Source organism: Electrona antarctica, assembly GCF_951216825.1.
Source record: "Electrona antarctica genome assembly, chromosome: 21".
NCBI classification, from domain to species: domain Eukaryota; kingdom Metazoa; phylum Chordata; class Actinopteri; order Myctophiformes; family Myctophidae; genus Electrona; species Electrona antarctica.
In genome coordinates, this window is record NC_136802.1 from 23,252,626 (window position 1) to 23,279,051 (window position 26,426).

The 26,426-nt window shown below is 43.8% G+C and overlaps 1 protein-coding gene across 2 annotated transcripts in view; it reads left to right on the plus strand.

Moving 5' to 3' along the window:
• svep1 (sushi, von Willebrand factor type A, EGF and pentraxin domain containing 1) overlaps positions 1-26,426 on the plus strand; it is a 128,711-nt gene that overhangs the window by 78,275 nt on the left and 24,010 nt on the right. For both annotated transcript variants that reach the window (XM_079491747.1, XM_079491748.1), the window contains exons 11-33: positions 8,057-8,188; positions 8,791-8,982; positions 9,488-9,609; positions 9,700-9,805; positions 11,625-11,828; positions 12,231-12,464; positions 13,160-13,321; positions 13,730-13,891; positions 14,242-14,403; positions 14,900-14,991; positions 15,347-15,443; positions 16,475-16,588; positions 17,507-17,620; positions 18,210-18,411; positions 19,433-19,590; positions 20,180-20,378; positions 20,710-20,885; positions 21,346-21,470; positions 22,053-22,182; positions 22,355-22,525; positions 22,750-22,923; positions 24,272-24,391; positions 24,843-25,019. In XM_079491747.1, coding sequence (XP_079347873.1) covers positions 8,057-8,188; positions 8,791-8,982; positions 9,488-9,609; positions 9,700-9,805; positions 11,625-11,828; positions 12,231-12,464; positions 13,160-13,321; positions 13,730-13,891; positions 14,242-14,403; positions 14,900-14,991; positions 15,347-15,443; positions 16,475-16,588; positions 17,507-17,620; positions 18,210-18,411; positions 19,433-19,590; positions 20,180-20,378; positions 20,710-20,885; positions 21,346-21,470; positions 22,053-22,182; positions 22,355-22,525; positions 22,750-22,923; positions 24,272-24,391; positions 24,843-25,019 — 3,525 coding nt within the window. The remainder of the gene's footprint in view (positions 1-8,056; positions 8,189-8,790; positions 8,983-9,487; positions 9,610-9,699; positions 9,806-11,624; positions 11,829-12,230; positions 12,465-13,159; positions 13,322-13,729; positions 13,892-14,241; positions 14,404-14,899; positions 14,992-15,346; positions 15,444-16,474; positions 16,589-17,506; positions 17,621-18,209; positions 18,412-19,432; positions 19,591-20,179; positions 20,379-20,709; positions 20,886-21,345; positions 21,471-22,052; positions 22,183-22,354; positions 22,526-22,749; positions 22,924-24,271; positions 24,392-24,842; positions 25,020-26,426) is intronic.

Here is a 26,426-nt window from a genome sequence, read left to right on the forward strand (position 1 = left end):
GATACGGGGAGGTCACAGATGGGCTATGGGTACAGTCTGTGAGGTCACAGATGGGCTATGGGTACAGTCTGTGAGGTCACAGATGGGCTATGGGTACAATCTGTTGCTAGATGGGGAGGTCACAGATGGTCTGTGGTCACATCTTTACCAAAACGTATTCACTCCCTGTTGTGAAAAGTACCGAAATACTTGCAGTGGGAATACAAGTGCAATAACAGCATTCACAATCAGTGCAGGCACTAATTAAACGCACACAGTGTGAGCTAGTACACAGAGTAACAGCCAATAAAGCTGTGACTGCTGCTGCACTGCCCTGAACTGATGTTTTGCACATGGACTGTAAGTAAGTAAGGGGCCTGTGTGTCATAGGGTTGAGCAAACAAGTCAACAAACGTGACGCATAACGTGCCACACGGAGAAGCACATTTCCCCTAGAAGCACACACACCCATCTCAATCCCATATGCAAGCAAACTACATAATGAAGTAGTTTGCTTGCCTGTCTTATCAGCTCACTTCATCCACAATAAATTGTCAGGTCTGGCCATCTGGTAAAATTCAGTTATGCTAATAACAAGTATCCAATAGGCCTATCATAGTTAAAACCACAAACTTGGATTTAGAATTCACGAATCCTCACTAATCCTCACTAATGCTCATTATTAGATGATACCATTGACATCATTTGGTAGGTATAGGGTTGGTAAATTCACAAGATAATTTTTATTTTTTTCTAACAATGGCTTCTATTACAGATTGCTACACTATAACTTTCCAGGAAGAGCAAGGCTGTAGTTCTCATGAACTTGTAATCCCCACAGAGTGGTAGTCATGTGTCTGAACCGTCCGATACACGCCTGACATGTAGCGTGTATACAGTAGACAGAAATGGTACCATCGTATAATTAAATATAGGTATGCCATTACTGGCCATTAGTGGGCCAGTAAAATCAATATATGGCCGAAATTGTGTGATGTGCTCCTTTAGCCTTTGTGGTTAAAATCTCCATTGGCCGTAATTCACACAAGCGGCTATTTTGCTCTTGCGTCATACTCTGTGAACAAAAGCACACGGCCGTGTGGACTATGTAAAAGTCAGCGTGCTGTTCTATAGACTGATGCTGTTGCTTCTGGCGTGTTCCCCTCATCTAACATTACTCAAAGTGCCCTGGTGTTGACAGACACACAACCAGACCTCTGCAGGACTCCAGTCTGCAGCCAGACACGTGGAATTAACACGCATGCAGGCACGCAGACACGCATGCACGCACGCACACACGCACACACAGAAATAACACTGGAGGGCCACATACAGTAAGTACTGTACTGTGTGTTTTGGGCATTTCTAAAAGGCTATATGCAGAGGCAGGTGCGCACTCACCTGTTTAAAGAGGTGAGCCGCCATTTAAGCACACACACACACACACACACACACACACACACACACACACACACACACACACACACACACACACACACACACACACACACACACACACGCGTGCCTGTGTAATAACAGGTCAGTGTGTGGCTGCTGTGGAGACGCACAGCGTCAGGCCAGCACCGATCCCGCGTCACTGTTTTGTTTTTCCAGGGCCCACACCCTGATTCTATATATAGCAGAGACTGAACACACACACACACACACACACACACACACACACACACACACACACACACACACACACACACACACACACACACACACACAGGCTATACTGTATATGGGGAGACACCAGACATGTGTCAGTCCTGTTGGAATGTCTGCGCTACTGTACAGTATGTGTTTTAAATAGGGAGGAGATGGAGACGGAAGTGGGGAGCATTAGGGAGGGACGGGAATGAGGCGAAGGGTCACCAATACGCTCGATTTTGTCTTCTTCATCTTTTTCCTTGAAACAAAAACAGAACATAAAGGCACGATGGGCCTCATGCAGCAACATTCTCTGAAATGTTTCTTGCTTTTCTCCTGAAGAGAACAGCAAAAATAAGAAAACATACAAAAAACAAGTAAATGGTGCATTTATATAGCGGCTTTATCCAAGGCGCTTTACAGACAATGGTCCTCATTCACAACGGCGTTTACGCTCATAACGTTACGTAACGTGAGCGGAGCGTGAGCGGACAGGCATTTATGTGGATTTCCACATTACGTGGGAATTCATGAAGTTGAACGTGAACTTGACGGTGACGTTGTTTGGTCGGAAACTCCGCTATAAACTGCGCCAGCTCTCATGGTCGTGTACTGCTTGCGTAGATTTATTCAGAAGGCTTTAGTCTTCATGCTGACTCAATTAAAAGTCCCCAAACCTCAGATAAAATATGTAGGCATGTGTCAACATTGGTCAGCACATAAAAAAAATGATAGCTTATATAAAAGCCAAGTTTCACTTGTATGCCTAAATGCAAGCATTCTAGAGGCAGGTTAGCGTAGAGTCCCATACAGAAACTGCCCCTGCAAGCCCGACACCTTTTTATTTATTTATTAGGATATTTCTAGCATGCGCGATTGCGCTGCTCACTTGACAGCTTTCTACTCGCAGTGCAACGTGTTGTGAGCTTGTAGATCGGCTCTTGCGGACTCGCGCTGCATGTTAAAAAACAAACTCACAATTATTATAAGAACATACACTTATCTGCATTCTGCACTGTGCGAATCCAACGTTGTTTAGTGTAGTCACTGTCGGTGTGTGTGTCAGTGTGTGTGTGTGTGTGGACAGTCCAATCTGGGTGAAATTCACATTGGAAAATGAATATAACGGCGAGCCTGGCCCGGACAGAACAGATTATTTCTATGGTTCACAGACATGCCGGTCTGACAGACAGACATGCAGTCACGAGGGCTAATTAGCCCTATAAAAATATAGAAGTCCACATTATTGCATCAGCGCGTGCAATTCGGCCAGTCATAGTTTGAAGCCAGTGCACCTTAATTAATTATAATATGGGGAACTTATAGCTAGGCTGTAGGCTACTACATTGATCTCATCATGAGATCAATCAAGTTTGGTGCCAAATGTCCCGTGAATCATTTTAATATGACGACATCATGAAATGAACCTGCACTTAGATCTGACAAAGAGGAGGCTACCCGCCGTATATGGTTGAAAATTGAAATAGCTATAGGCCTATGCCTACGTGTCCATGATCAGAACAAATCCATTCTCCACATGGCATTCAGACAGATGACAGTGAGATGATATTAATCTATTCCCCGCATGAATCAATGCAGCTCTGATAAAAAATATCGGATATATGTTTTACCTCTGCAAAGGTGTGAGTGAGCAATTGTTCAATAGAAAAGAAAAGGCTTTATAATATAATTGCCAAGTATAGGCTAGCTTGCTGCCTTGGTCCCGAACTTAAATAAATAAATGGCCAAGCTGCATTTTATACCGTAAGTCAGCTTGCCATTGCTGTAGCGGTGCGGAGCAGCGTTCACCGTTTTGTAAGCTTGGGAAAATGATTTATATAGTTTAATGGTAGGCTATAGACAATATAAAGAATCACGCACAAATGTAATGGTATATGGATGTAAAAAAAGAGACTGCAGGTGGTGGTCGTCGCTCCGGCGCTTGACATGGTCAGATCATTTTCTTTTAATTTCCTGTCCTTTGATGGATTGAGTGTCAGTTTGTACAGTTTGTATGGTAGGCCTAGTGGTATACTTTATACAATGGTGCAAAAACTTGTTTGTGGTCCTGTGGAATTAGGAAATTAATAGAGGGCTATATTCATGATATATCTGCACAGCACTGACTGACCGCGGCAGTATAGCCTAATTTCTTTCCAGCAATCATTTTTATTTTAATTTGTGAAGCCACTATACTGGAAAATATCATTATTTTGTTGCATTCCGTCAGGAGGACCTCTATTTCGTTTGAGCTGTAAGGCCTATAGTTCTTTTTTTTTTTTTTTTTACTGCTGTCTGCTGAGTCATGCTTGACGCCTTTTATGGTGTGAAATGGGGCGTGGATCAATGCAAATGAAGTTATCCGCTGATTTTCCGATCATTTGGCACCCGCTCGCATTCACCTGCGTACCTCACAACATACACCTGCGTACCTGTGGTACACACCGCTCTTTGAATTGCACGGCAAAACAACGTTGCGTGATCGGACGGAATTTCCCGCATCTGTTTACGCTTCCGTTACGCTTCCGATACACTCTTGCGTATTTCTCCTTTGTGAATGAGGACCAATGGGCCTCATTCACAACGGCGTTTACGCTCATAACGTTACGTAACGTGAGCGGAGCGTGAGCGGACAGGCATTTACGTGGATTCCCACATTACGTGGGAATTCATGAAGTTGAACGTGAACTTGACGGTAACGTTGTTTGGTCGGAAACTCCGCTATAAGCTGCGCCACCTCAGAGGGTCGTGTACTGCTTGCGTAGATTTATTCAGAAGGCTTTAGTCTTCATGCTGACTCAATTAAAAGTCCCCAAACCTCAGATAAAATATGTAGGCATGTGTCAACATTGGTCAGCACATAAAAAAAATGATAGCTTATATAAAAGCCAAGTATCACTTGTATGCCTAAATGCAAGCATTCTAGAGGCAGGTTAGCCTAGAGTCCCATACAGAAACTGCCCCTGCAAGCCCGACACCTTTTTATTTATTTATTAGGATATTTCTAGCATGCGCGATTGCGCTGCTCACTTGACAGCTTTCTACTCGCAGTGCAACGCGTTGTGAGCTTGTAGATCGGCTCTCGCGGACTCGCGCTGCATGTTAAAAAACAAACTCACAATTATTATAAGAACATACACTTATCTGCATTCTGCACTGTACGAATCCAACGTTGTTTAGTGTAGTAATGCCTGCAGTAGGCCTATTGAAATTGTTTTGTTACGGAGCTCCTTTGAGTCACACTGTCGGTGTGTGTGTGTGTGGACAGTCCAATCTGGGTGAAATTCACATTGGAAAATGAATATAACGGCGAGCCTGGCCCGGACAGAACAGATTATTTCTATGGTTCACAGACATGCCGGTCTGACAGACAGACAGCAGTCACGAGGGCTAATTAGCCCTATAAAAACATAGAAGTCCACATTATTGCATCAGCGCGTGCAATTCGGCCAGTCATATAGTTTTAAGCCAGTGCACCTTAATTAATTATAATATGGGGAACTTATAGCTAGGCTGTAGGCTACTACATTGATCTCATCATGAGATCAATCAAGTTTGGTGCCAAATGTCCCGTGAATCATTTTAATATGACGACATCATGAAATGAACCTGCACTTAGATCTGACAAAGAGGAGGCTATACCGCCGTATATGGTTGAAAATTTAAATAGCTATAGGCCTATGCCTACGTGTCCATGATCAGAACAAATCCATTCTCCACATGGCATTCAGACAGATGACAGTGAGATGATATTAATCTATTCCCCGCATGAATCAATGCAGCTCTGATAAAAATATCGGATATATGTTTTACCTCTGCAAAGGTGTGAGTGAGCAATTGTTCAATAGAAAAGAAAAGGCTTTATAATATAATTGCCAATGCCAAGTATAGGCTAGCTTGCTGCCTTGGTCCCGAACTTAAATAAATAAATGGCCAAGCTGCATTTTATACCGAAGTCAGCTTGCCATTGCTGTAGCGGTGCGGAGCAGCGTTCACCGTTTTGTAAGCTTGGGAAAATGATTTAGTTTAATGGTAGGCTATAGACAATATAAAGAATCACGCACAAATGTAATGGTATATGGATGTAAAAAAAGAGACTGGTGGTGGTCGTCGCTCCGGCGCTTGACATGGTCAGATCATTTTCTTTTAATTTCCTGTCCTTTGATGGATTGAGTGTCAGTTTGTACAGTTTGTATGGTAGGCCTATAGTGGTATACTTTATACAATGGTGCAAAAACTTGTTTGTGGTCCTGTGGAATTATGAAATTAATAGAGGGCTATATTCATGATATATCTGCACAGCACTGACTGACCACGGCAGTATAGCCTAATTTCTTTCCAGCAATCATTTTTATTTTAATTTGTGAAGCCACTATACTGGAAAATATCATTATTTTGTTGCATTCCGTCAGGAGGACCTCTATTTCGTTTGAGCTGTAAGGCCTATAGTTCTTTTTTGTTTTTTTTACTGCTGTCTGCTGAGTCATGCTTGACGCCTTTTATGGTGTGAAATGGGGCGTGGATCAATGCAAATGAAGTTCTCCGCTGATTTTCCGATCATTTGGCACCCGCTCGCATTCACCTGCGTACCTCACAACATACACCTGCGTACCTGTGGTACACACCGCTCTTTGAATTGCACGGCAAAACAACGTTGCGTGATCGGACGGAATTTCCCGCATCTGTTTACGCTTCCGTTACACTCTTGCGCATTTCTCCTTTGTGAATGAGGACCATTGTGCATTACTTTCACCCATTCACACACACATTCATACACAAGTGGCGGAGGAAACCATGCAAGGCACCAACCTGCACATCGGGAGCAACTAGGCCCTAGTTGCTCCCGATGTGCAACTAGGGGTTCAGAGTCTTGCTCAAGGACACTTCGACACTAACTCTGCATGGGGAGCCCTGGATCGAACTGGGAACCTCATGGTAAATAAATTGTAAATGGTGCATTTATATAGCGCCTTTATCCAAGGCTTTACAGAGATTGTGCATTACATTCACCCATTCACACACACATTCATACACAGATGGCAGCGGAAACCATGCAAGGCACCAACTAGCACATCGGGAGCAATTAGGGGTTCAGTGTCTTGCTCAAGGACACTTCGACACTAACTCTGGGGGAGCCCGGGTTCGAACTGGCAACCTTACGGTTGCCATCCAGGCACTCTACCCCTGAACCACCGCCGCCATATGGTTCCCATATGGCTGTTCTACCGGCCACTGAGCCACTGCCGCCCCCACGAACTCACCTACCCATACTGTAGGTGAGTTCCAGAAATCAATGGAACATTTGGAAATCGTGGATACATTTTAAAAAGAAAATACAAGAAAATGTTGTTTGTATAACGCATCCTGCAACTGTGCCCCCCGTGCAGGAGTCTGTGAGTCTGTGTGAGACACGATGCATGTATCCGCCATCCAGGCGGCAGCGTTTTTTTCCCTCCCCGAGCCTGGTCTAGGTTTATTATTTTTTCTAGTGCGGTGTGATGTCCAGACATGCTATTCTCATGTTGCCGTGGACTTGTTTAATGTAACAGCTTAACCACGGCTGACATCGTGTACAGTGGCACAATACCGCCCTCTGCAGCACTGAAAGTGAATTATTATTAGTGGTGGCTTCCCGCAGTAGCTCTCTCCTGCTTCAAGAATGTTCGAATTTTTTCTCCTCTTAATTAATCACATGGCCACATCTGTCCTTGTGTGTGTCGTTTAGAATAGTGGTTTTCAACCTTTGTTCACATCAAGGCCCATTATTTATCCGGCATTTGAGCCACGGGCGGTCCACGAGATTTAGACTCTCAGACCCAAAACTGAAGAATATTTTGTGTTATCTTTGGATACGATTTTGACCACAATTCCATGCTATATATGTGGTAACCATAGGAGAGACAGCAGGCAAACATTCTCTAAATGTGTAGACTTCTTGTAAATGAACTAATGCAGATGTTCAACAATAGTTTAACTCTTTGACAGCATAAAATTAAACCAAATGGACCCGTATGGGTCCATTTGGTTTCATTTTACGCTCTCAAGAGTTAAAGATCTAACAAGGGTCCATTTGGTTACCAACTCTCCATCATTTGTGGCGCCCGCTGGCCAAGTGGTCCAGGCGCATGCCACATATTGGCTTTGGCCTGACAGCGCGTCGCGTGTTCGAGTCCCGTTCATGACAACCTTTGCTGCATGTCTCTCCCCTTCCCTCTTTCCTGTCGGTCTTTACTTGATACTATCAATCAAGGCAGAAAAGCCAAAAACAAATCTTAAAAAAAGAAAAAAAAACTCTCCATCATTTTGCTGGGGACCACCTGGAACCTCCTCAGGGACCACTAGCTGGTGGTCCCCGGACCACCATACAAGGAGGATGAAACCATAACTGTATTTTTCTGCATTACATTGTGTGTCCCCGTCTCAGGTGGTCGTCTCTCAGTAAGTGGCAGCCACAGCCCTGGCTCTGTGTTCCCTGTGGGAGAGACGGTGGTCCGGTACACGGCCACTGACCAGGCAGGGAACAACCGCACTTGTGACCTCACCATCACTGTCCAAGGTACACACACCTTCTGTATTGCATACGATTGGTGCGTAACAGTAACTTTGTTTTGGTGTCGCCGCTTTGTTTACATTTTGAGCTTAGAGCATTTTTGTATATGTTTTGTATCCTCACTGAAGTGTCTTTAACACTTACTCAAGTACTTAAGTACAATTTTGAGGTATATGTACTTTACTTGAGTATTTCCAAATGCCAGTACATTTACTTCTACTCCACTCCACTACATCTCAGAGGCAAATATTGCACTTTTACTCCACTACAATTATTTGAACGCTTTAGTTACTAGTTACTGTACTTTGTAGATTTACAGCTCTATATGAAGTTCACAATGCATTGCGAGTCACGACGCATTGTAAACTTGTAGATCGGCTATTTTCCAAATATATTTACACATTTATACTTTTACTTTTAGTACTTTTTGACGCCGACACTTTTGCACTTTTACTTGAGCACATTTTTAATACGGGACTTCTACTTAGTTGTAACGGGAGTACATCGACATTGCAGTATTGATACTTTTACTTAAGTAAAACATGTGAGTACTTTTTCCACCACTGAATGCGCCTCCCTTGCGTCTCTGTCTCGTGTGTGTCCACTAGGCACAACCTGCGAGCAGCCCTACCAGCCTGTGAACGGCCAGTTCGTCTGCTCGGAGGATGAGGAAGGTGTTAACTGCACCCTGCACTGTAAAGACGGATACAGTTTGGCCCAAGAAGCTGTCCACAGCTACCTCTGTCCCTACAACGGCGTGTGGGAACCGATGCACTCTCCCGACAGACCCGACTGCTCACGTGAGTGGACGGAGGGAGTGCTCTTTTACTTCAACACACTTCCACGCTATTATTATTAACCCAGTAAGACCTGATTCTACAAAATAATGTCTTCTAAATCGAAACAGTTTTCTGAAACTTTCAGAAGACTGCGCAGACTGAAAGTGCTAAACTGTTCAGCATAGTAGCCACGGATAAAATGTGACTAGATTTGATCGAGAGACTGCCATTGGATTTTTTTGAATTTTCGTTTTTTCATGTCATATGAAAGCAGGGAATCATAGCTTCAAATTGACATATTGGTTGTTCAGTTTGACCCACCAGTTTTGGAGATATGGCTTATAGAAAAATGTCTTGCAGGAGTAGTGGAAAAAAGACCAAGCAGAGAAAATGGACTTCAAAGCTTTAGTTCAGTGATCTGTGACTTTTGTGGTCATGCTCAATCTGTTTCAAAGTGATGATGAGATTACTGGCAATAACAGTGTGTATGTGTGTGGTGTGTGTGTGTGTGTGTATTTACCTACAGTGAACCGCGTAGCCAACAACGGCTTGAAACCCTTTGAGATGCTGTTCAAAGCATCACGTTGCGACGACGTCGACCTGGTCAAGTCATTCACTGGAGAATTCAACGCCAAACTCGGCGGCATGGTGAGGAGCGGTGTGCACTAGTGTAGACACACTCAAACACACGCACTTATGCACCCACGCACGCTTGAATTCTGTCTGTCTCCCCTGCAGCTCCCTAACATCTGCAGCAGTGATGACGTAGCATGTAAGCTACAGGTGATGTCACAGGGCCAGTGTCTGGAGTACAACTACGACTACGACAATGGATTCGCTATAGGTAGGACCACTATACTGTTTGACTTATCCACTTAAACAATGCTATAGGTAGGACCACTATACTGTTTGACTTATCCACTTAAACAATGCTATAAGTAGGACCACTATACTGTTTGACTTATCCACTTAAACAATGCTATAGGTAGGACCACTATACTGTTTGACTTATCCACTTAAACAATGCTATAAGTAGGACCACTATACTGTTTGACTTATCCACTTAAACAATGCTATAAGTAGAACCATTATACTGTTTGACTTATCCACTATAACAATGCTATAGGTAGGACCACTATACTGTTTGAATTATCCACTTAAACAATGCTATAGGTAGGACCGCTATACTGTTTGACTTATCCACTAAAACAATGCTATAGGTAGGACCACTATACTGTTTGACTTATCCACTAAAACAATGCTATAGGTAGGACCACTATACTGTTTGACTTATCCACTTAAACAATGCTATAGGTAGGACCACTATACTGTTTGACTTATCCACTTAAACAATGCTATAGGTAGGACCACTATACTGTTTGACTTATCCACTTAAACAATGCTATAAGTAGGACCACTATACTGTTTGACTTAACCACTTAAACAATGCTAGGTAGGACCACTATACTGTTTGACTTATCCACTTAAACAATGCTATAGGTAGGACCACTATACTGTTTGACTTATCCACTTAAACAATGCTATAGGTAGGACCACTACACTGTTTGACGTATCCACTTAAACAATGCTATAAGTAGGACCACTATACTGTTTGACTTATCCACTTAAACAATGCTATAGGTAGGACCATTATACTGTTTGACTTATCCACCTAAACAATGCTATAGGTAGGACCACTATACTGTTTGACTTATCCACTTAAACAATGCTATAGGTAGGACCACTATACTGTTTGACTTATCCACTTAAACAATGCTATAGGTAGGACCACTATGCTGTTTGACTTATGCACTTAAACAATGCTATAGGTAGGACCACTATACTGTTTGACTTATGCACTTAAACAATGCTATAGGTAGGACCACTATACTGATTGAAATTGAGTGATTGATTGATTGATTGATTGATTGATGTATCCACTTTAACAATGTGGACCAGTAGGATCATTATACGGTTTGAATTATCCACGACCACTGTACTGTTTGACTTATGCACTTAACAGGGGCATTACTGGCCCACTATCACTTTCAATGGAGTAGGTGTGCAACAGTTAGTCAAAATAATTATACATAATCATACATCATCAATCATACATCATCACGTTCCGGTCCAATCACTTTTGGGGTCCTCACATTTCCTCACATTCTGTGCTCGGCCAATCAAATCAAACACACAAAGCTGGGCATAGGATATCAAATATCATGATGATGATGATGTCTGATGATGATGTATTGAACTACATAGATAGACACACAAACACACAAAGCCACACGGTTAGCACCGCTAGGAGAAATTGAAATTTCAGTTTGTAATTTTCATTTTCAACAATTTCCCAAAATTGTGACAATATCACATCCATAATATGCATTAAGCTCACAACGTGTGGTAATGCAAGGCATTGTGAGCTTGTAGATCTGCTTATGTCAAAGTATAAAACGCAGATAAAAACTAGTAAGCAACACAGATGCACCAAACTCATTAATACTGAGTGTGTACAGAGCCACGGGCATGCCAATATGCATGATAGACAGTTTATTGACTACCCCTATAGTGTAGTAAAGTGTACTATTGATAATTGCGGCCTTACAAGGAAGGTAGTATCTTATCTGCAAGGTTACCCCCACCTATATTGTCTGTTTCAGGACCAGGTGGCTGGGCCAACAACTGGGGTCCTCAGGGCAGCCAGGACTATGCCTACTTTGACTCAGGATATGCCACGGGGGCCCAGCGTCCTCCCAGACAGCAGGGTGGAGGAACCCTCCAGACCCACCACCGCACCAAGAGGCACCGCAAGATCACCGGCCCAACCAGGGACCAGAAGATCCAGATCTTCTTCAACATCACAGGTAGGCTAAGGATGATGGTGGTGGTCTGTTGTGTTCGGACTGGTCTCACTGGTGCTACGGGGGGCCATTGTCACGCAGCATTTAGCCGACTGGAATACCTTTCCGATGGATTTGATCTCAGGATATACATTGATCAATTTAGTTGTTTTTACTGTACATGGGATCGCTTGCGATGACTGTTACTGTATAATTAAATTACAGCCACAAGTAAGGAGGACTGCTGACTTTTTATCCTAGTTCTGACTAAAGATTTGCCACATGATGAAACTGTTTTAAGACTCAAGATTCATATTTTGTTGTACGATGTTGCCATGAATTCAGTGCCGTTTTGATTGATTTATAAGACATTTTGTAAAATCTGCTCTCAGTCCTAAATGGGTTAAGCTGTGCCCTTTCTCCCAGCAAGCATCCCTCTGCCCCTGTCGAGGAACGACTCGGTGGAGGTAGCCAACCAGAAGAGGCTCCTGCGCACGCTGGAGCAGCTGACCAATCGGCTGAAGCGAACTCTGGCCAAGCAGCCTTTGTCCAGTTTCCACATCTCCTCGGAGATGATCGTGTCTGACCCCAAATCTCTGGAGAGCAAGAAGGCCTCTCTGTTCTGTAGGCCAGGCTCTGTGCTCAAGGGCAGGATGTGCGGTGAGTCACAAGGATTTGCGTTTCAACATCCACTGTCCCAAGTTAGGGCGTTAATTACCATGTAATAAAACAGGAATCATACGTCACAGATCTGTAGTACTATGACTGACATCATAGAGATGACTGATGTCACAGGCTGACCACTGAAGTCAGAGATCCACATTAGTAGGGATGCACTGATATAGAAATTATTGGCCGATACAGATGTTTAAATCACAATTTAGCTGATGCTGATACCGATGTATGTATAGTTGTTGTTGTATTTATTTCCCCCCTTTTGTGCCAGAGAAACAAATACATCTTCATTGCAAAAAATAAATGTTCAGATTCTACAGCTTGGTAGGCTGCAGACAACCGACACACCACCATAGCCAACGCAAAATGTATGCTTATCAACAACAGATAAAGATTGACTACTGCCATCGGTTAAGGTCCCTGCACACTGAGCGCGTTTTTCGGATTTTTAGCTGTGTTCCTCCATTGGTTTTCCGAAAAACGCGTCCAGTGTGCAACCACCTTTAATGTCGATACCGGTATTGACCGATAACAGCAAATAATCAATCGTCCGATGCCGATACATCGGTGCATCCTTACATTCGAGCTACGTCATTCCCATGTGGATCCCAGTCAGCATGATTCCATTTAGTAGATCTAGAGTTATAACTGCTACATTTGCTCTCTGTGTATTTTTCCAGTCCAATGCCCAGTCGGCACCTACTTCTCTCTGGAATACCACGAGTGCGAGAGCTGCTGGCTGGGCTCCTACCAGGAACAGGAGGGTCAGCTGGAGTGCAAGACCTGCCCAGAGGGCACCTCCACAGCCTACCTGCACTCTCGCAGCGTGCAAGAGTGCAAAGGTACAGTGCACGTTTCCTCAAATGTGGGTATATTCTATACAGAGGCAAGACTGCAGTAATTGATCTATCTAATAATAAAATAGTTGATGTGTGTGTGTGTGTGTCTGTGTGCTGGACTGTGTTCATAATGGACCGACATCAGTGCAAATCAGCACAGCGATTTATGTCTTGTGTAATGTCAGACCAGAGCTCGATCAGCGAGAGAGAGACATAGATGTAGGAAAGGGAAAGGGAGGGAGAGAGAGGGATGGAGATTGAGAGAGAGATAGCCTGTTTCACCCACCCGCACTAACCTGGAGACGGTGCGAGAGAAGGCAAGAGGGAGAGCCTATTTCATGCACGCAATAACCCAGGCAATGTTGTGATCTAAACAGTCATAGAATGATGTGTGTTTGTGTGTGTTATCAGGGCAGTGTAAGCCTGGCAGTCACTCCCTAAATGGACTGGAGACGTGCGAGTCCTGCCCACTGGGTCATTACCAGGCCGACTTTGGATCCAGGGAGTGTCCGGTCTGTCCCGACGAGACATCCACCGTCACCAGAGGGGCAGTGGACCAGTCCGAATGCGGAGGTGAGGCTTGGAAAAATACAATACTACAACCGTTAATAAAACCAATTTAGTACCATAACAAATCACACCCGTGTGAAGTGAGGGGCGCTCTTATTATCGTACATCATCTCATTCCGGCCAATCAGAATTTGCGTCAGAACCTTCGTCTTCAATGTTTGTGTTACGCAATGTTTGTGTTTACATGAACACTCAAAATTGTCCATTCATTGTCAATGGCATTTAAGTTTGTGTTTGCACATACTCCAAAAGCTGGACACAGGATGGGCTATCACCCCTCAAAAACACTCAAATAATTTTGCCTTATTGGTGATTTAAACATTGACATTTCTCCTCTTCTCTCCTCTCCTCAGTGCCCTGTTCTGCTGGTCATTTCTCTCGTACTGGCCTGGTTCCTTGCTATCCCTGTCCCAGAGACTACTATCAACCTGAGCACGGTCGCTCCTATTGCCTCTCCTGTCCGTTCTACGGCACCACCACAGTCACGGGTGCAACTGCCATTCAACACTGCTCCAGTGAGTTTATGTCATTATTCAGTCCAAGAATTTCAGTTCCATTAAAGTCCATTACTGTAAAAATCTAAGGAGCTGTGGCAGACTGCAGGGAAACCAAATTAATTATTACTGTATTCAGGTTTCATTGCATGCAAGGCTTTCTCCAGCTCTATTCATTCTTGGACATTCTTCTAAATCTCACTGTGTTTGACCTGTCCTGGTGCGTCTCAGACCTGATTTGTAAATAAGATTTAGCTGCATGTACAGTAATCAGCGTGGGAATGGAAATAATTTGAAATGCAAGTGGACTACTGGGGAATGGAAATGAATACACTCTATGACTTAAGTGTGAAAATGAGCCGTAGCTTGTTGTTAGACGTCGCCAAAGTCTGGAATATAGGATTGTATTCACTTGGATAGCAACCATCTGCCAGTTCAGTGGAAAGATTCTCACTTCAGTTTTTCCAACTGATTTCTTTGCTTACTTTGTCTTGGCTTTTTCTCTGTGTGTTGTCAGGTTTTGGCTCCAGCTTTCTGCCTAAGGAGGAGAGTGTCACTTCAGCACCTGAGGTGGATATCAGTAAGGCGGATTACCAAGCCAGCAGCCAGGTGAGCTTTTGTGCTTTATGCACATTTTCTCTCAGACTATCATAGTCTTAGTGTCAAGTAGTAGAGGAGCATGAATAAACAGTCAAAAAGGACACGCACATCTAAACATATAGGCTGGGTGCTGGATCAAAATAAAGTCACAATGAAGAAATGAAAAAATCCGCACACCATTTGATGCTCCCAAAATATCTTTACTGGTAGGTGAAGACTGGTAGGTACCTACCAGTCTTCAGTCTTCTGTCTTAGTGTCTTACCATAAAGCACCCACGCTTGGAGGAAATGAGACGTGTTTGCTTGGACACGTTCATGTTTCACCTGGCATGCAAAGCTACGATCTGATTGGCTCTCTCTGTAGGTGTTCCACGAGTGCTTCCTGAATCCCTGCCAGAATAAAGGGACATGTGAAGAGGTGGGGGCTGGCTACTTCTGCACCTGTATGCCTGGATTCACTGGTAAACATGGATATTTACTCAGGGTTAAAATAATATATTAGTAAATTAGTAAAATGGATTATGCTGAGAGTGAGACATTGATATTAGGCTTTGTGTGAATGAAAATCCACCGTCCCGATTGACTGAATTTATGAAAGTCCGCCAACAGCCAAACATTTTTTAAACCAGGAAACGTTAACATTGACCTCTTGAAACCTAGCGTCCCATTCTGCGCATATCTTAATAGAGGATAATACAAGCTCACAACACGCCGTGAGAGGTTGTGAGGTTATTTTTTCCCTCAGTCCGTCCTTCCGTTCATCCGTCTGTCTGTCCGTCTGTACGCACCCTACTTATTGTGGTGGCCCCTGTTGACTTTCTTCTAGCATCACCTTTAGGCTCTCATTCTCAAATTCAAAAATGCACAAATCCTCGCAACTACAACTCACCCTACTGATTTTGGTGACCACATGGCCTGTTCTGTAGCAACATCGGTACCACTTTTGTACATTTTAGTGTTTATTATAGTACTTAAAGATGGAGTGCCATGATTTTTGTATTCTTTCCAGTTTTTCATGTGTTCAGTGTTTATGAGGTAACAGTACTTCATTAGACCTCTTGGTGTGGTTGTTATGTTCAATGATGTCTTCCCTTTGTATTTAGAGTTTCTTCCTGGAGGCTGAAACCTTGACAGTCAAACGTGCCACTGAAAAAAATCTGTGATATAGTGACATCACAATATCATCCCCTCCCTAACCCCTCCCCCTATATCATACAACAACAGCTGTGGGTGTGGCTTCAGTTTAGGTGGATCACCACCCATCACCAGCCATGGGGCAAACCAGGCATACTTAATGAACTGGTGGGCGTGTCCAGATAAAAACAACATTTTAACAAATATGATAATAAATATTGAAATAATTCTTCCTAATATTAATACCTGATGATCATGTTGTAGGGTGGAAGAAAATCAAAGCACTTGAAATATGTTTCTGTTTTCAATGTGTTAATCCTCCACTGCGCTCTGTTGACATCCATTATCACCCCTCTAGGCGCCAAGTGTGACAGTGACATAGATGAGTGTGATTCTGCTCCGTGCCAGAACGGAGGCCTGTGTAAGGACGGCATGGGAGACTTCCAGTGTCAATGCAAGCCTGGCTTTGTGGGTATGGAAAAGGGCTCACATAAATTATGTTCAGACATAAACATGTCTGAACATGGTCTCATACTGTATGATTCAGAATTCACTTATTCAAGCACTTTTGTGAGGGTTTTTTATGTGATGTCTATACTGCTTGCACAAGAACGCCTTATTATACACACCATTCGTAGCCTACTAACACGTTAATGATGGTTTATACTTAGTTTTGTGTTGCATGCTGAAAATGACCGATCCACAAGCTCACAATTACCGATGGAGCTCGTTAATTGTTATTGATAACGAGCACCTTATTGATCTGGCTTATCGAGCTGGGTTCTTATCGAGCCCACTATCGAACATTTTCTATTATTTTGTGGAAAGAGGGGAGACGACAATACATTCAGAACAGAACCAGTATGTTTTACTAGGGCCTTCAAATACAGTACTTTTCTAACAGACGGAAGGCAATTGACCTTTTTACTTTAGGAGAATAATATTCTATAAGAAACTTCAAACTGGTTGTGTGTACCCTGTACCGTTACGCTTTAAAAGCGTAATTTTGTTTCCCCGGGGATCGCTGGTTAGAAGGCATCGATACACTTTTAGACCAACATGTTTGTGGCAGCACGAGTGATTAGATTTATTTCTTGATCGTCTCTTTTCGATGACGTGATGGGCCACTATACTTGATAAGCCCAAAGCGTATTGATACCAGGTACTCAATAAGTTTGTTATCGGGTTTTTTCGGGTATCGAGCTCCATCCCTACTCACAATGTGTCGTGAGCTTGTAGATCTGCTATTTTTGGTATTGTGATACTTGGTTGTAACCAAGTACAGTATAAATCAGGCATTAGCCTGCAGACTGCGCCCCATTGTTCCCGTGCGGTTCTTCCATGTCCCCCTGTTGTTGTATTCCACTAATGTGCTCTCTCCGTGTCCCAGGCTCTCTGTGTGAGGCGGAGGTGAATGAGTGTCTCTCCTCCCCCTGTCTGAACGAGGGGGTTTGTGTGGACGAGGTGAACCGCTTCACCTGCAGCTGTGTCGACGGATTCACAGGTTAGATCATATAATACATGGGCAACTGGCGGCCCGGGGGCCACATGCGACCCCCCACCTTCACTTATATAATGTGGCCCTCAGATTTAATATCGGAATACTGATATATTATTGATAATTACTAGTATTTAAATGTTATTGTCTTCTTTTATGTCCAATGCATTTGTATTTAGTTCATAAAGTCAACATATCTATAACTAAATGCATTTGAAATTAAATAAAAGTTACTTTTAAATTCCAATTCAAAAATAGCAAAAAGAAAATCAGGATTTCAATTAAAAAATAGCAAAAGTGCACTGCGTTTTGAGCTTGTAGATCAGCTATTTTTGCTATGTAGTAATATGCAATGAGCACGTTCTCCAGAAAACAACACGAGGGCGGTGTAAATCAAGGCTCTCGTTAAAAGCTATGGTTTGACCGTCCGTATCACATGATCAAACCACATCAAAACCTACAGAGCATGACTGGAATCTCCATCTACCGTAGCAGATATATTTAGAATCAATTAAAACCAATTCAGTGTGACTTATTACAGCATGTTATGTTATCTTATGTTATCAATATCATGTTGTATGATATCTCTATCCAGGTTCTCGTTGTGAATTGGAGATCAACGAGTGTCTGTCCAACCCTTGTGTGAACGGGGGTGTGTGTGAGGACCTGATGGGGGGGTACTCGTGCACCTGTGCCTTAGGCTTCTCAGGGGACCACTGCGAGGTCAATGTGGATGATTGCTATAATACTCCCTGTCTACACGGAGGCTCGTGTTTGGATGGCATCAACAGTTTCAGGTAGTCTTTTTCTGCCCTTAAAAGGTATATTTCACTTTTTTTTAAAGCGGTCATTTTGTCGTCTACTCAGGTTTATGTGAACACCCCAGACAGTTTTTAAGTTGCTTGAGTCAGTGTTTTTAGCTGCCCCGCCCCCTTCCTATACAAACCCATTGTAACTTCAAACTCTGTTTTAACCATGATAGATTCACCGAAAATACCCGTCCTTTTTTCTGGTGACTGATACCTCATAATACGTGAGATGCCCGTGTTTTTGTCAGGTGAAACTTGACTAATGAAAGCTCATGAAATGTAGACGACAAGATCGACACCTAGTCATACTGAAGGCCTATCCTGATTGGCTGCCTCGTCTGCCTCCTCTGGCCAATGGGACAACGGCAAATGTCCCTGCTGCAGAGCAACGCAGCAGAGCAGCATGATCACACTCACGGGGAAGAGCTCACCCCGACACGGCGCATACTACAGTTATTTCACACGTTTGCAATGTTCGAACGTCACTCGATATAACTTCAAACCAAACACAGCGCAGCCAATGCCATCGTGATCGTGGTGGGGGGTACGTGGCAGACAGCCAGCTCACAGCCTGGTGACTCGCAGTTACAGATACAATCGGATCGATTATCTTTCTATCAGCAACACACGGGTTACGGGTCTTGCAAGGACGGGTCGCACGCGCGTCCTTCAATATCCCACTAGGGCAGCCGCGAGGTTGCGACACAGAAACATACGTTACTAAAATAATAATAAATAATACTATGGGGGAAATCAAAGACAAAAGGGGGGACAACGGAGACAGCCCCTTTCACCTGACACATTATTACTATGTAATAATGTCTTGTTTTAATTACTATTTTTGTTATTTTAATAATTATTTTTCGATTTTTTGATGTTGTTATGTTCTTTCCCTTTTCATCCAAAATAATTACACCAGTGTTACACCAGTGTGTCTGGGTCATGGTGGAAACGAAATGTCTGTCAGTTATTGTGAACATGTCCTGAACTGGGCTGTCCTGTCCCTCAGATGCCAGTGTTTGGAGGGCTTCCGGGGCCGGCTGTGCGAGGTGGACGTGGACGAGTGTGACCCCAACCCCTGCGTGAACGGGGCCAGCTGTCTGGACGGCGCGGGGGCCTACACCTGCCGCTGCCTCCCTGGGTTCAACGGAACCAGGTGTGAGACAGGTACTATAGGAAGAGAGAAGTACCAATTCCGAACAGACAGACTGGGTTTCAAGGGTGGAGAGAGATGGAGAGAGGGAGGGAGAGAGAAACGTGGTCGCACTGCTGCTGCGTTTTTTTAACACAATCCCAGAACGTGGCGCCTGTGCCAAAAGAAAACACAAAGAAGAAGAAAGGCTCCCTGACTAACCACGTGGGGTCATACAACTGTTGTTAATATTAGTCATGGAGGGGCAGCAGCACCCAGCGGTATAGCATCAGTGCTTCAGATCCGTATGTAGGCTGTCTAACGCGAATAAAAGCAAAACAATTTAAATAACCTTTTTTTTTATTGCTGGATTAAATGAAATGAAAGAAAGTCGAGTTCCCTCGTTTTGGCACAGGCGGGTCGTAGAGAGAAGAACAAGGTCCCGCCTTCTTGGCATTGATTCGGTTAACCTGGACCTGATTCTACAAAAGCTCTACGTGCCACGAGCTTGTAGATCTGCTATTTTTCAACAGTGATTCAAAGCGTGACACAGATGCGTCCTCTAAATGGATTAAATGTTTACTGACTCATCTGACAAACGTCTCTCTCTGTTCCTGCTTTTAGAAATGTCCTCTGCCTTCAACCTGGACTTCGAGGTGTCGGGTATCCACGGCTACGTGATGATGGACGGGGTCATGCCGGCTCTGACGGAGATCACCTGCACCTTCTGGATGAGGTCGTCGGACACCATCAACTACGGCACGCCCATCTCCTATGCTGTGGAAGAGAACGACAATGCCTTCCTCCTCATCGACTACAACGGGTCAGTGAGATGACCAGGGTTAGATTCGCTGACCGGGGGGATCCATCCATCCTTTTTTTGAGGGGCGCTAGCCCCTCCTATGTGCAGCTTTGAGGGTTTGTGCACACATTGTCCTAACACAAACATTGAATGCCATTGACAATGAATGGCCAGTTTTGAGGGTTTGTGCAAACACGAACATTGAATGCCATTGACAATGAAATGCAATGTGGCCCTCTGGAGTGAGTGTGGGAATTATATAGTGTCCCTCTCCAAAGTCTTCAAAGTTGCCCATCCCTGGGCTGTAGGGTTTAAGTGGTTAATCTTTCCACGTTGTGTGTTCCTCCTCCAGCTGGGTGCTGTACGTCAACGGTAAGGAGAAGATCACAGACTGCCCCGCGGTGAACACGGGCCACTGGTACCACATCGGGGTGTCCTGGCGGAGCTGGGACGGAGACTGGCGGCTGTACATCAACGGGAAGCCCTCGGACGGTGGCAAGGGCCTGTCGGTCGGCACGACCATCCCAGGTGTAGTGCTATCCTCAGCCCGCCCGGCTGATATGGATTATTATTACAAAACATACTTTTATAGCCACTTCAGCCCTATATACATTTCGGCCATTTGAAAATAGCCGATCTGCTATTTTCAGAAGATGATTTTATACACTTGAAAAATGGTGAAATGGACATTCTGCATAATAAGTACTTTCTACTTTTGGTACTTTAATACCAATACTTTTGTGCTTTTTACTAAAGTAAATTTCTTCTGAGGACGCTTTTGTGTCACTTTATAGCTTTTAACCACTTTAACCATTATTTTAAACTTTAGATAGCTACAAGCTCATATCACGGCTACGAGCTTGTAGAAAAATCGCGAAAATGTGGCTCAAATCTTTGAATATACTGTATATCAACAGCAAGGAGCGAGGAGAGGTTGCATGGTGAGCTGTGGGTAACCTGTTTGCTGTGCTGCGTGTGGCCTGTGTAGGTGGCGGGGCGTTAGTGCTGGGTCAGGACCAGGACCAGAGGGGCGACGGCTTCAACCCCGTGGAGTCGTTTGTCGGCTCGCTCAGCCAGCTGAACATCTGGGACCGCGTTCTGACCCCACAGCAGGTATGCGTTCACAACAGGGGTGTCCAAAAAGGTCACAAAGGCTGTGCAGGTAGACCACATGACATGGCCCTGAAAATATATATAATTTAAATATATAAATCTATATATTTTTTGGCATCTGCCACTTGAATTTAGGTGACTTGATTGACATCAAAAAGAGATTCATTGAAACACCTGTCCTTCTTTCTGGTGACTGATAGCCTTCTAATACGTGAGGGGGCCGTGTTTTTTCATTGACTGTTTATATTTATTTTTAATAATTATTTTTGATGTTTTAGTCTCCTCCGGCCTCCTCCTGGAGGAGGTTCTTTTCCAAAAATAATAATAAAAATAAATTAAAACAGTAAATGAAACAGCATGGCCCCCTCACATAGTCTACATAATTAGAGAACGGAATTGTGTACAAAATCTTATCCGATAACTAAATTCTTTCATTTTGGGTCATTATGTCTAAATCTCATCAAATGGTGGTCCGTGGCTGAACTGCTGAAAAAATAATGGGCCTTGATGTGAAAAAGGTTGAAACCCACTGATCTATTGCATATGGTTGCATTGTGCGTTGTGCCTCTCTACGGTTGGCAGATCAAGGTCCTGGCCAGCAGCTGTCCCGCCAACCATGTGACCCACAGAGGGAACGTCCTTGCTTGGCCGGACTTCCTCAGTGGAGCGGTGGGCCGGGTCAAGACCAACCTCAACAGCATCTTCTGTGCCGGTAGGTGTCTTGTTGTCCATTATCTTTGTAAAAGTATTCCATTCAGGCCTTGTTCGTTACTGACAACATGTTGCCATCTTTTGATTTTAGTCGGTGCATGGCAAATTCTTTTTTCCGATACCACTGAAATCAGAAACATAGATGTGCTTTCTGCTTTGCTCTTCCCATTCAGACTGCCCCCCTCTGGAGGGCTCAGTGCCTCACCTGCATGCCTCCACTGTGGATGTGAGCCCCGGAGCCCAGGTGCAGCTGTCCTGTGATCCCGGCTTCTACCTGGTGGGGGAGCCATTGCTGCAGTGTCAGAATAAAGGAGAGTGGAGCCACCCACTGCCTCTATGTAAACGTAAGACTATGTAAACGTAAGACTCACATCTATGACTCACATTTTTGTGAGTTATATTACCAGATCTTTGAAGCTGGACTTGTCACACTTGAGATGCCCCCATCGTCATTGATCAAAGCACAAGTTCTATCTCCACTCAAGTCTTGTGCTGTGCTGTGCTATTATTAACTAATTAACACTAAAACTAACTCATCGAATCCTACTGATGTCTGTCTGCCTCACAGGGGTGTCATGCGGGGCCCCCCGTCCTCTGGACAACGGCTTGTTCCAGGGAACGGACTTCCAGGCGGGCAGCTCCGTGCTCTACCAATGTAACCCTGGCTTCTACCTGCTGGGAGACGCCAAGGTGCACTGTGGAAACAACGGAAAATGGGGAGGACACCCGCCAGCCTGCCTTGGTAATATTAACCTTCAGAAAAACAGATTGCTAGTGCTTTTCGTGACACGGATTTGTTGAACACTTGATTCCGATTGGTCGGTCACGACAGTCTGTATGTAGCAGGACACTGTTGAATAATGGACCGCTGCTCTGCCTCTGTTTACGTTGCTATGGAAGCGGAAACTTGTAAGCTAATAAAAATCTTTTTTTTAAATCTATTTCGTGTCAAATTATTGATTTTGTCTTGAAGTAGCCATGCAATAATGCAATGTAATGTCATTATTGGGAAATAAATCCCTTCCGCTTTGCGCCGGTCCTGCTTCACCCCGTCGGAATTTATTTTGCAATAATGACCGTCTCACTGTACATTATCCCTTGCATACATCCTAAATGTGGTGTGTGTGTGTGTGTGTGTGTGTGTGTGTGTGTGTGTGTGTGTGTGTGTGTGTGTGTGTGTGTGTGTGTGTGTGTGTGTGCGTGTGCGTGCGCGTGCGTGCGTGCGTGCGTGCGTGCGTGCGTGCGTGCGTGTGCGCGCGCGCGTGCACGCTTGTGCGAATACTACACATACAATAGTGAATGTGATGTGATTTCAAATGTTACAGCAAATACACCAGATGTTGTAGCTGTAAATGAGTGCAGCAGACTACTGTATATTCTGGAAGAGGCATTCATTCCTCACTAATGTTTTCAAATGCCTACCTTGCTTAAAGGTGATCTCACAGCTTTGATATACTGTAACTGTAGACTGATTGTATAAACGCAGGGCGACCTACAGTAGGTAATGTCCATATTTAAGAAGAAGGGTTTGGTGGTGGGAGGGATTTAAGTCCTGATATGGCACTGTTTTGTCTCCAATTATTGGCAGTCTCCATATTTGGAAGAAGTGCCAGAATCATGGACGTATAATCGTAGACACATCAAAGGGTCGTATAGTTCATATCCTGTACCATGCTACAGGCACAAGACAGCGTCTAATAGATTATATACTGTAACATACTATAGACACAAGATGAAGCATAATATCTACAAGTTTATTTACCATGTTGTAGACACCTGCTAACAGTTTCTAAGCATGTTGTCATGGTATAGACACAAGATGAAACAGTAGGCTATCTAAGCGTTTATATACCATTGTATGGACATAAAAATACAGTATAGTGTGTCTTAGAGTTTATATACCATACACACATGACCAGATAAAAAGGAAAAAGCAGTAAGAGTTTATACAACAACTTAACTTAATTTGGCACATCCCAAGATTACAGGTGTAAAATGGTGATAAAGAAATACAAATAAAAACATAGTATCTTTGCATCAGAAATTGTTTGCTTATTTTTATTTTTTTACTTTTATATATGTGTGTTCAGACATGGATGAGTGTGCACTGGGCTCAGATTGTGATGAGCACGCCAGCTGTCAGAACACAGACGGCTCTTACACCTGCAGCTGTGTCCATCCCTACAGTGGAGACGGAAAGAACTGCACAGGTAAACACACGTTAGTATCCTGCATGTGGGTCCATTTGAACGCTCTCGGAGTTACATTAAAGATGGAGTGCCGTGATATCATAATCATCCCCTCCCCTAACCCCTCTTATCATACAACCACAGCTGTGGGTGCGGCTTCCGTTCAGGTGGATCACCACCCGTCACCACCCACCAGGCAAACCAGGCATACTTAATGAACTGGTGCGCGTGTCCACATAAAAACGACATTTTAACAAATACTGCACACTAAAAAAATCTTCCTCTATATAATAATAATGCCTGATGATCATGTTTTAGGGTGGGAAAACAAATCACGGCACTCCATCTTTAACACTGAGGATTTAGCTGTGTATTGATACATCTGTTGCTTTTGGCCGTAGAATTAGAATCACTTCTGTGATTCCAGCATTTTGAAAGCTTCAGTCCTTCTTCTGTTATGTGTTCTCACCAGAGCCAGTGAAGTGTGACAACCCGGGATCCCCACAATTTGGTCACATGGAGGGCAACAACTTCCTCATGGGCAACGAGGTCGCCTACAGCTGCGACGAGGGCTATGAGCTGATTGGCTCCTCTCGCGCCCGATGCCTGGAGACGGGGACGTGGGACAGTCCGTTCCCACACTGCAGAGGTGAGGGGAAGCCGTTTGTTTGATGGCATACATAAACAGTGTGACAATACTTCAACCTTGGCAAGAGTTATGCTTTAAAATGAGACTAAATTGTTTAGTTATAATTATAATTGCACAATCAGTTTACAGTACACATTAATTTAGTTGAAAACATCTTGACACAGTCCAGGTCTTGTCACTAGAGGGTGCCATTGCCTTTCTCCATTTCCCATCTGTTCAAGTAACTTTAAAATGATTTAGATTTCAGATTTGTATTGAAGGGATAGCCCCTTGAGATGCAGCATCTCATTTTAGAGGGGGGACCCTTAACATACACAGATACAGACAATATACAAATACATACATACATAAAGTTGTACATGGAGCAGGGATGATATCATATGGACTCTCAATACAAACCTGCGCAGGGAGTTATATAAAACATCAAGGGGCTTAAGATGAGAGTCTGTGGTGTTCTGGTATACACGACATCTGCGTAATCTAATAGGAAGTAGCACTTGAGAGCGCTTATTTTAACTTGTACTGCACATTTTGGCAGTACAAAACAAAACCAATCAGGAAAACTGAAGAATAAAAAAACAAACTGTGCAAAACATCTCCATGACATGAAGTTACGGTGTTTTGTTTTGAGTTGAAACAGTAACTCAAACAAGTGGTGTGTATATGGATACGTTTGTGCGCCTGGATGACATATTTCAGCTTTTATGTATAGATCAGGGGTCTTCAACGTTTTCCGGGCCAAGAACCTGTAAGCTGAGAGATGAAACAGGGACCCCATACTCTATGTTCTTATTTTTTAGCGGTGGCACACCGTCTCCTATGCACAGCAATGTGTGTCTGTCCGTCCGTATGTCCAGGACAGGAGGCAGAGTTTTGCAAAACAAATTATTTGACAGTAGGCCTAGTACTGATTTTGTCCAAACATCACGCAAATCGGTACACAGTATATCTATAGTCATTAAACGAAACCGGTCTTTCAGATGTTTCATATTCCATCCTGATTGGCTAAGATTGGCTTTCTAAGTTTTCAAGACTGCTCCGTTTTGAACAAAATGTCTCAAAGTCAGCAATTTCCGTGAAATTGAAAATGTTCACATCAGCCTCATGGTGGCGCTATAACTGGGCGATTCGTGTTTTTCCCTATAACTGCACTGATTTGTGTAAAACTTTGCATGCACACTCCCTGGAGGCCAAGGAAAAACCTTTGCCTGCATTTTTCACATAATTATGATGCGAAGCCTGTGGAGCTAGTTCAGGCATGCAAATCGTGAGCGTGCCTACCTGATCAGGTGACTAGTCTCATGCACTCTTTACCTGATCAGAGCGGCTATTTAAACCTGCCTACCTGCTCAGGCTGCTGCTGCTGCTGTCTCCCTGCCTCGCTTGCTGCTAACATTTCTCAGACAT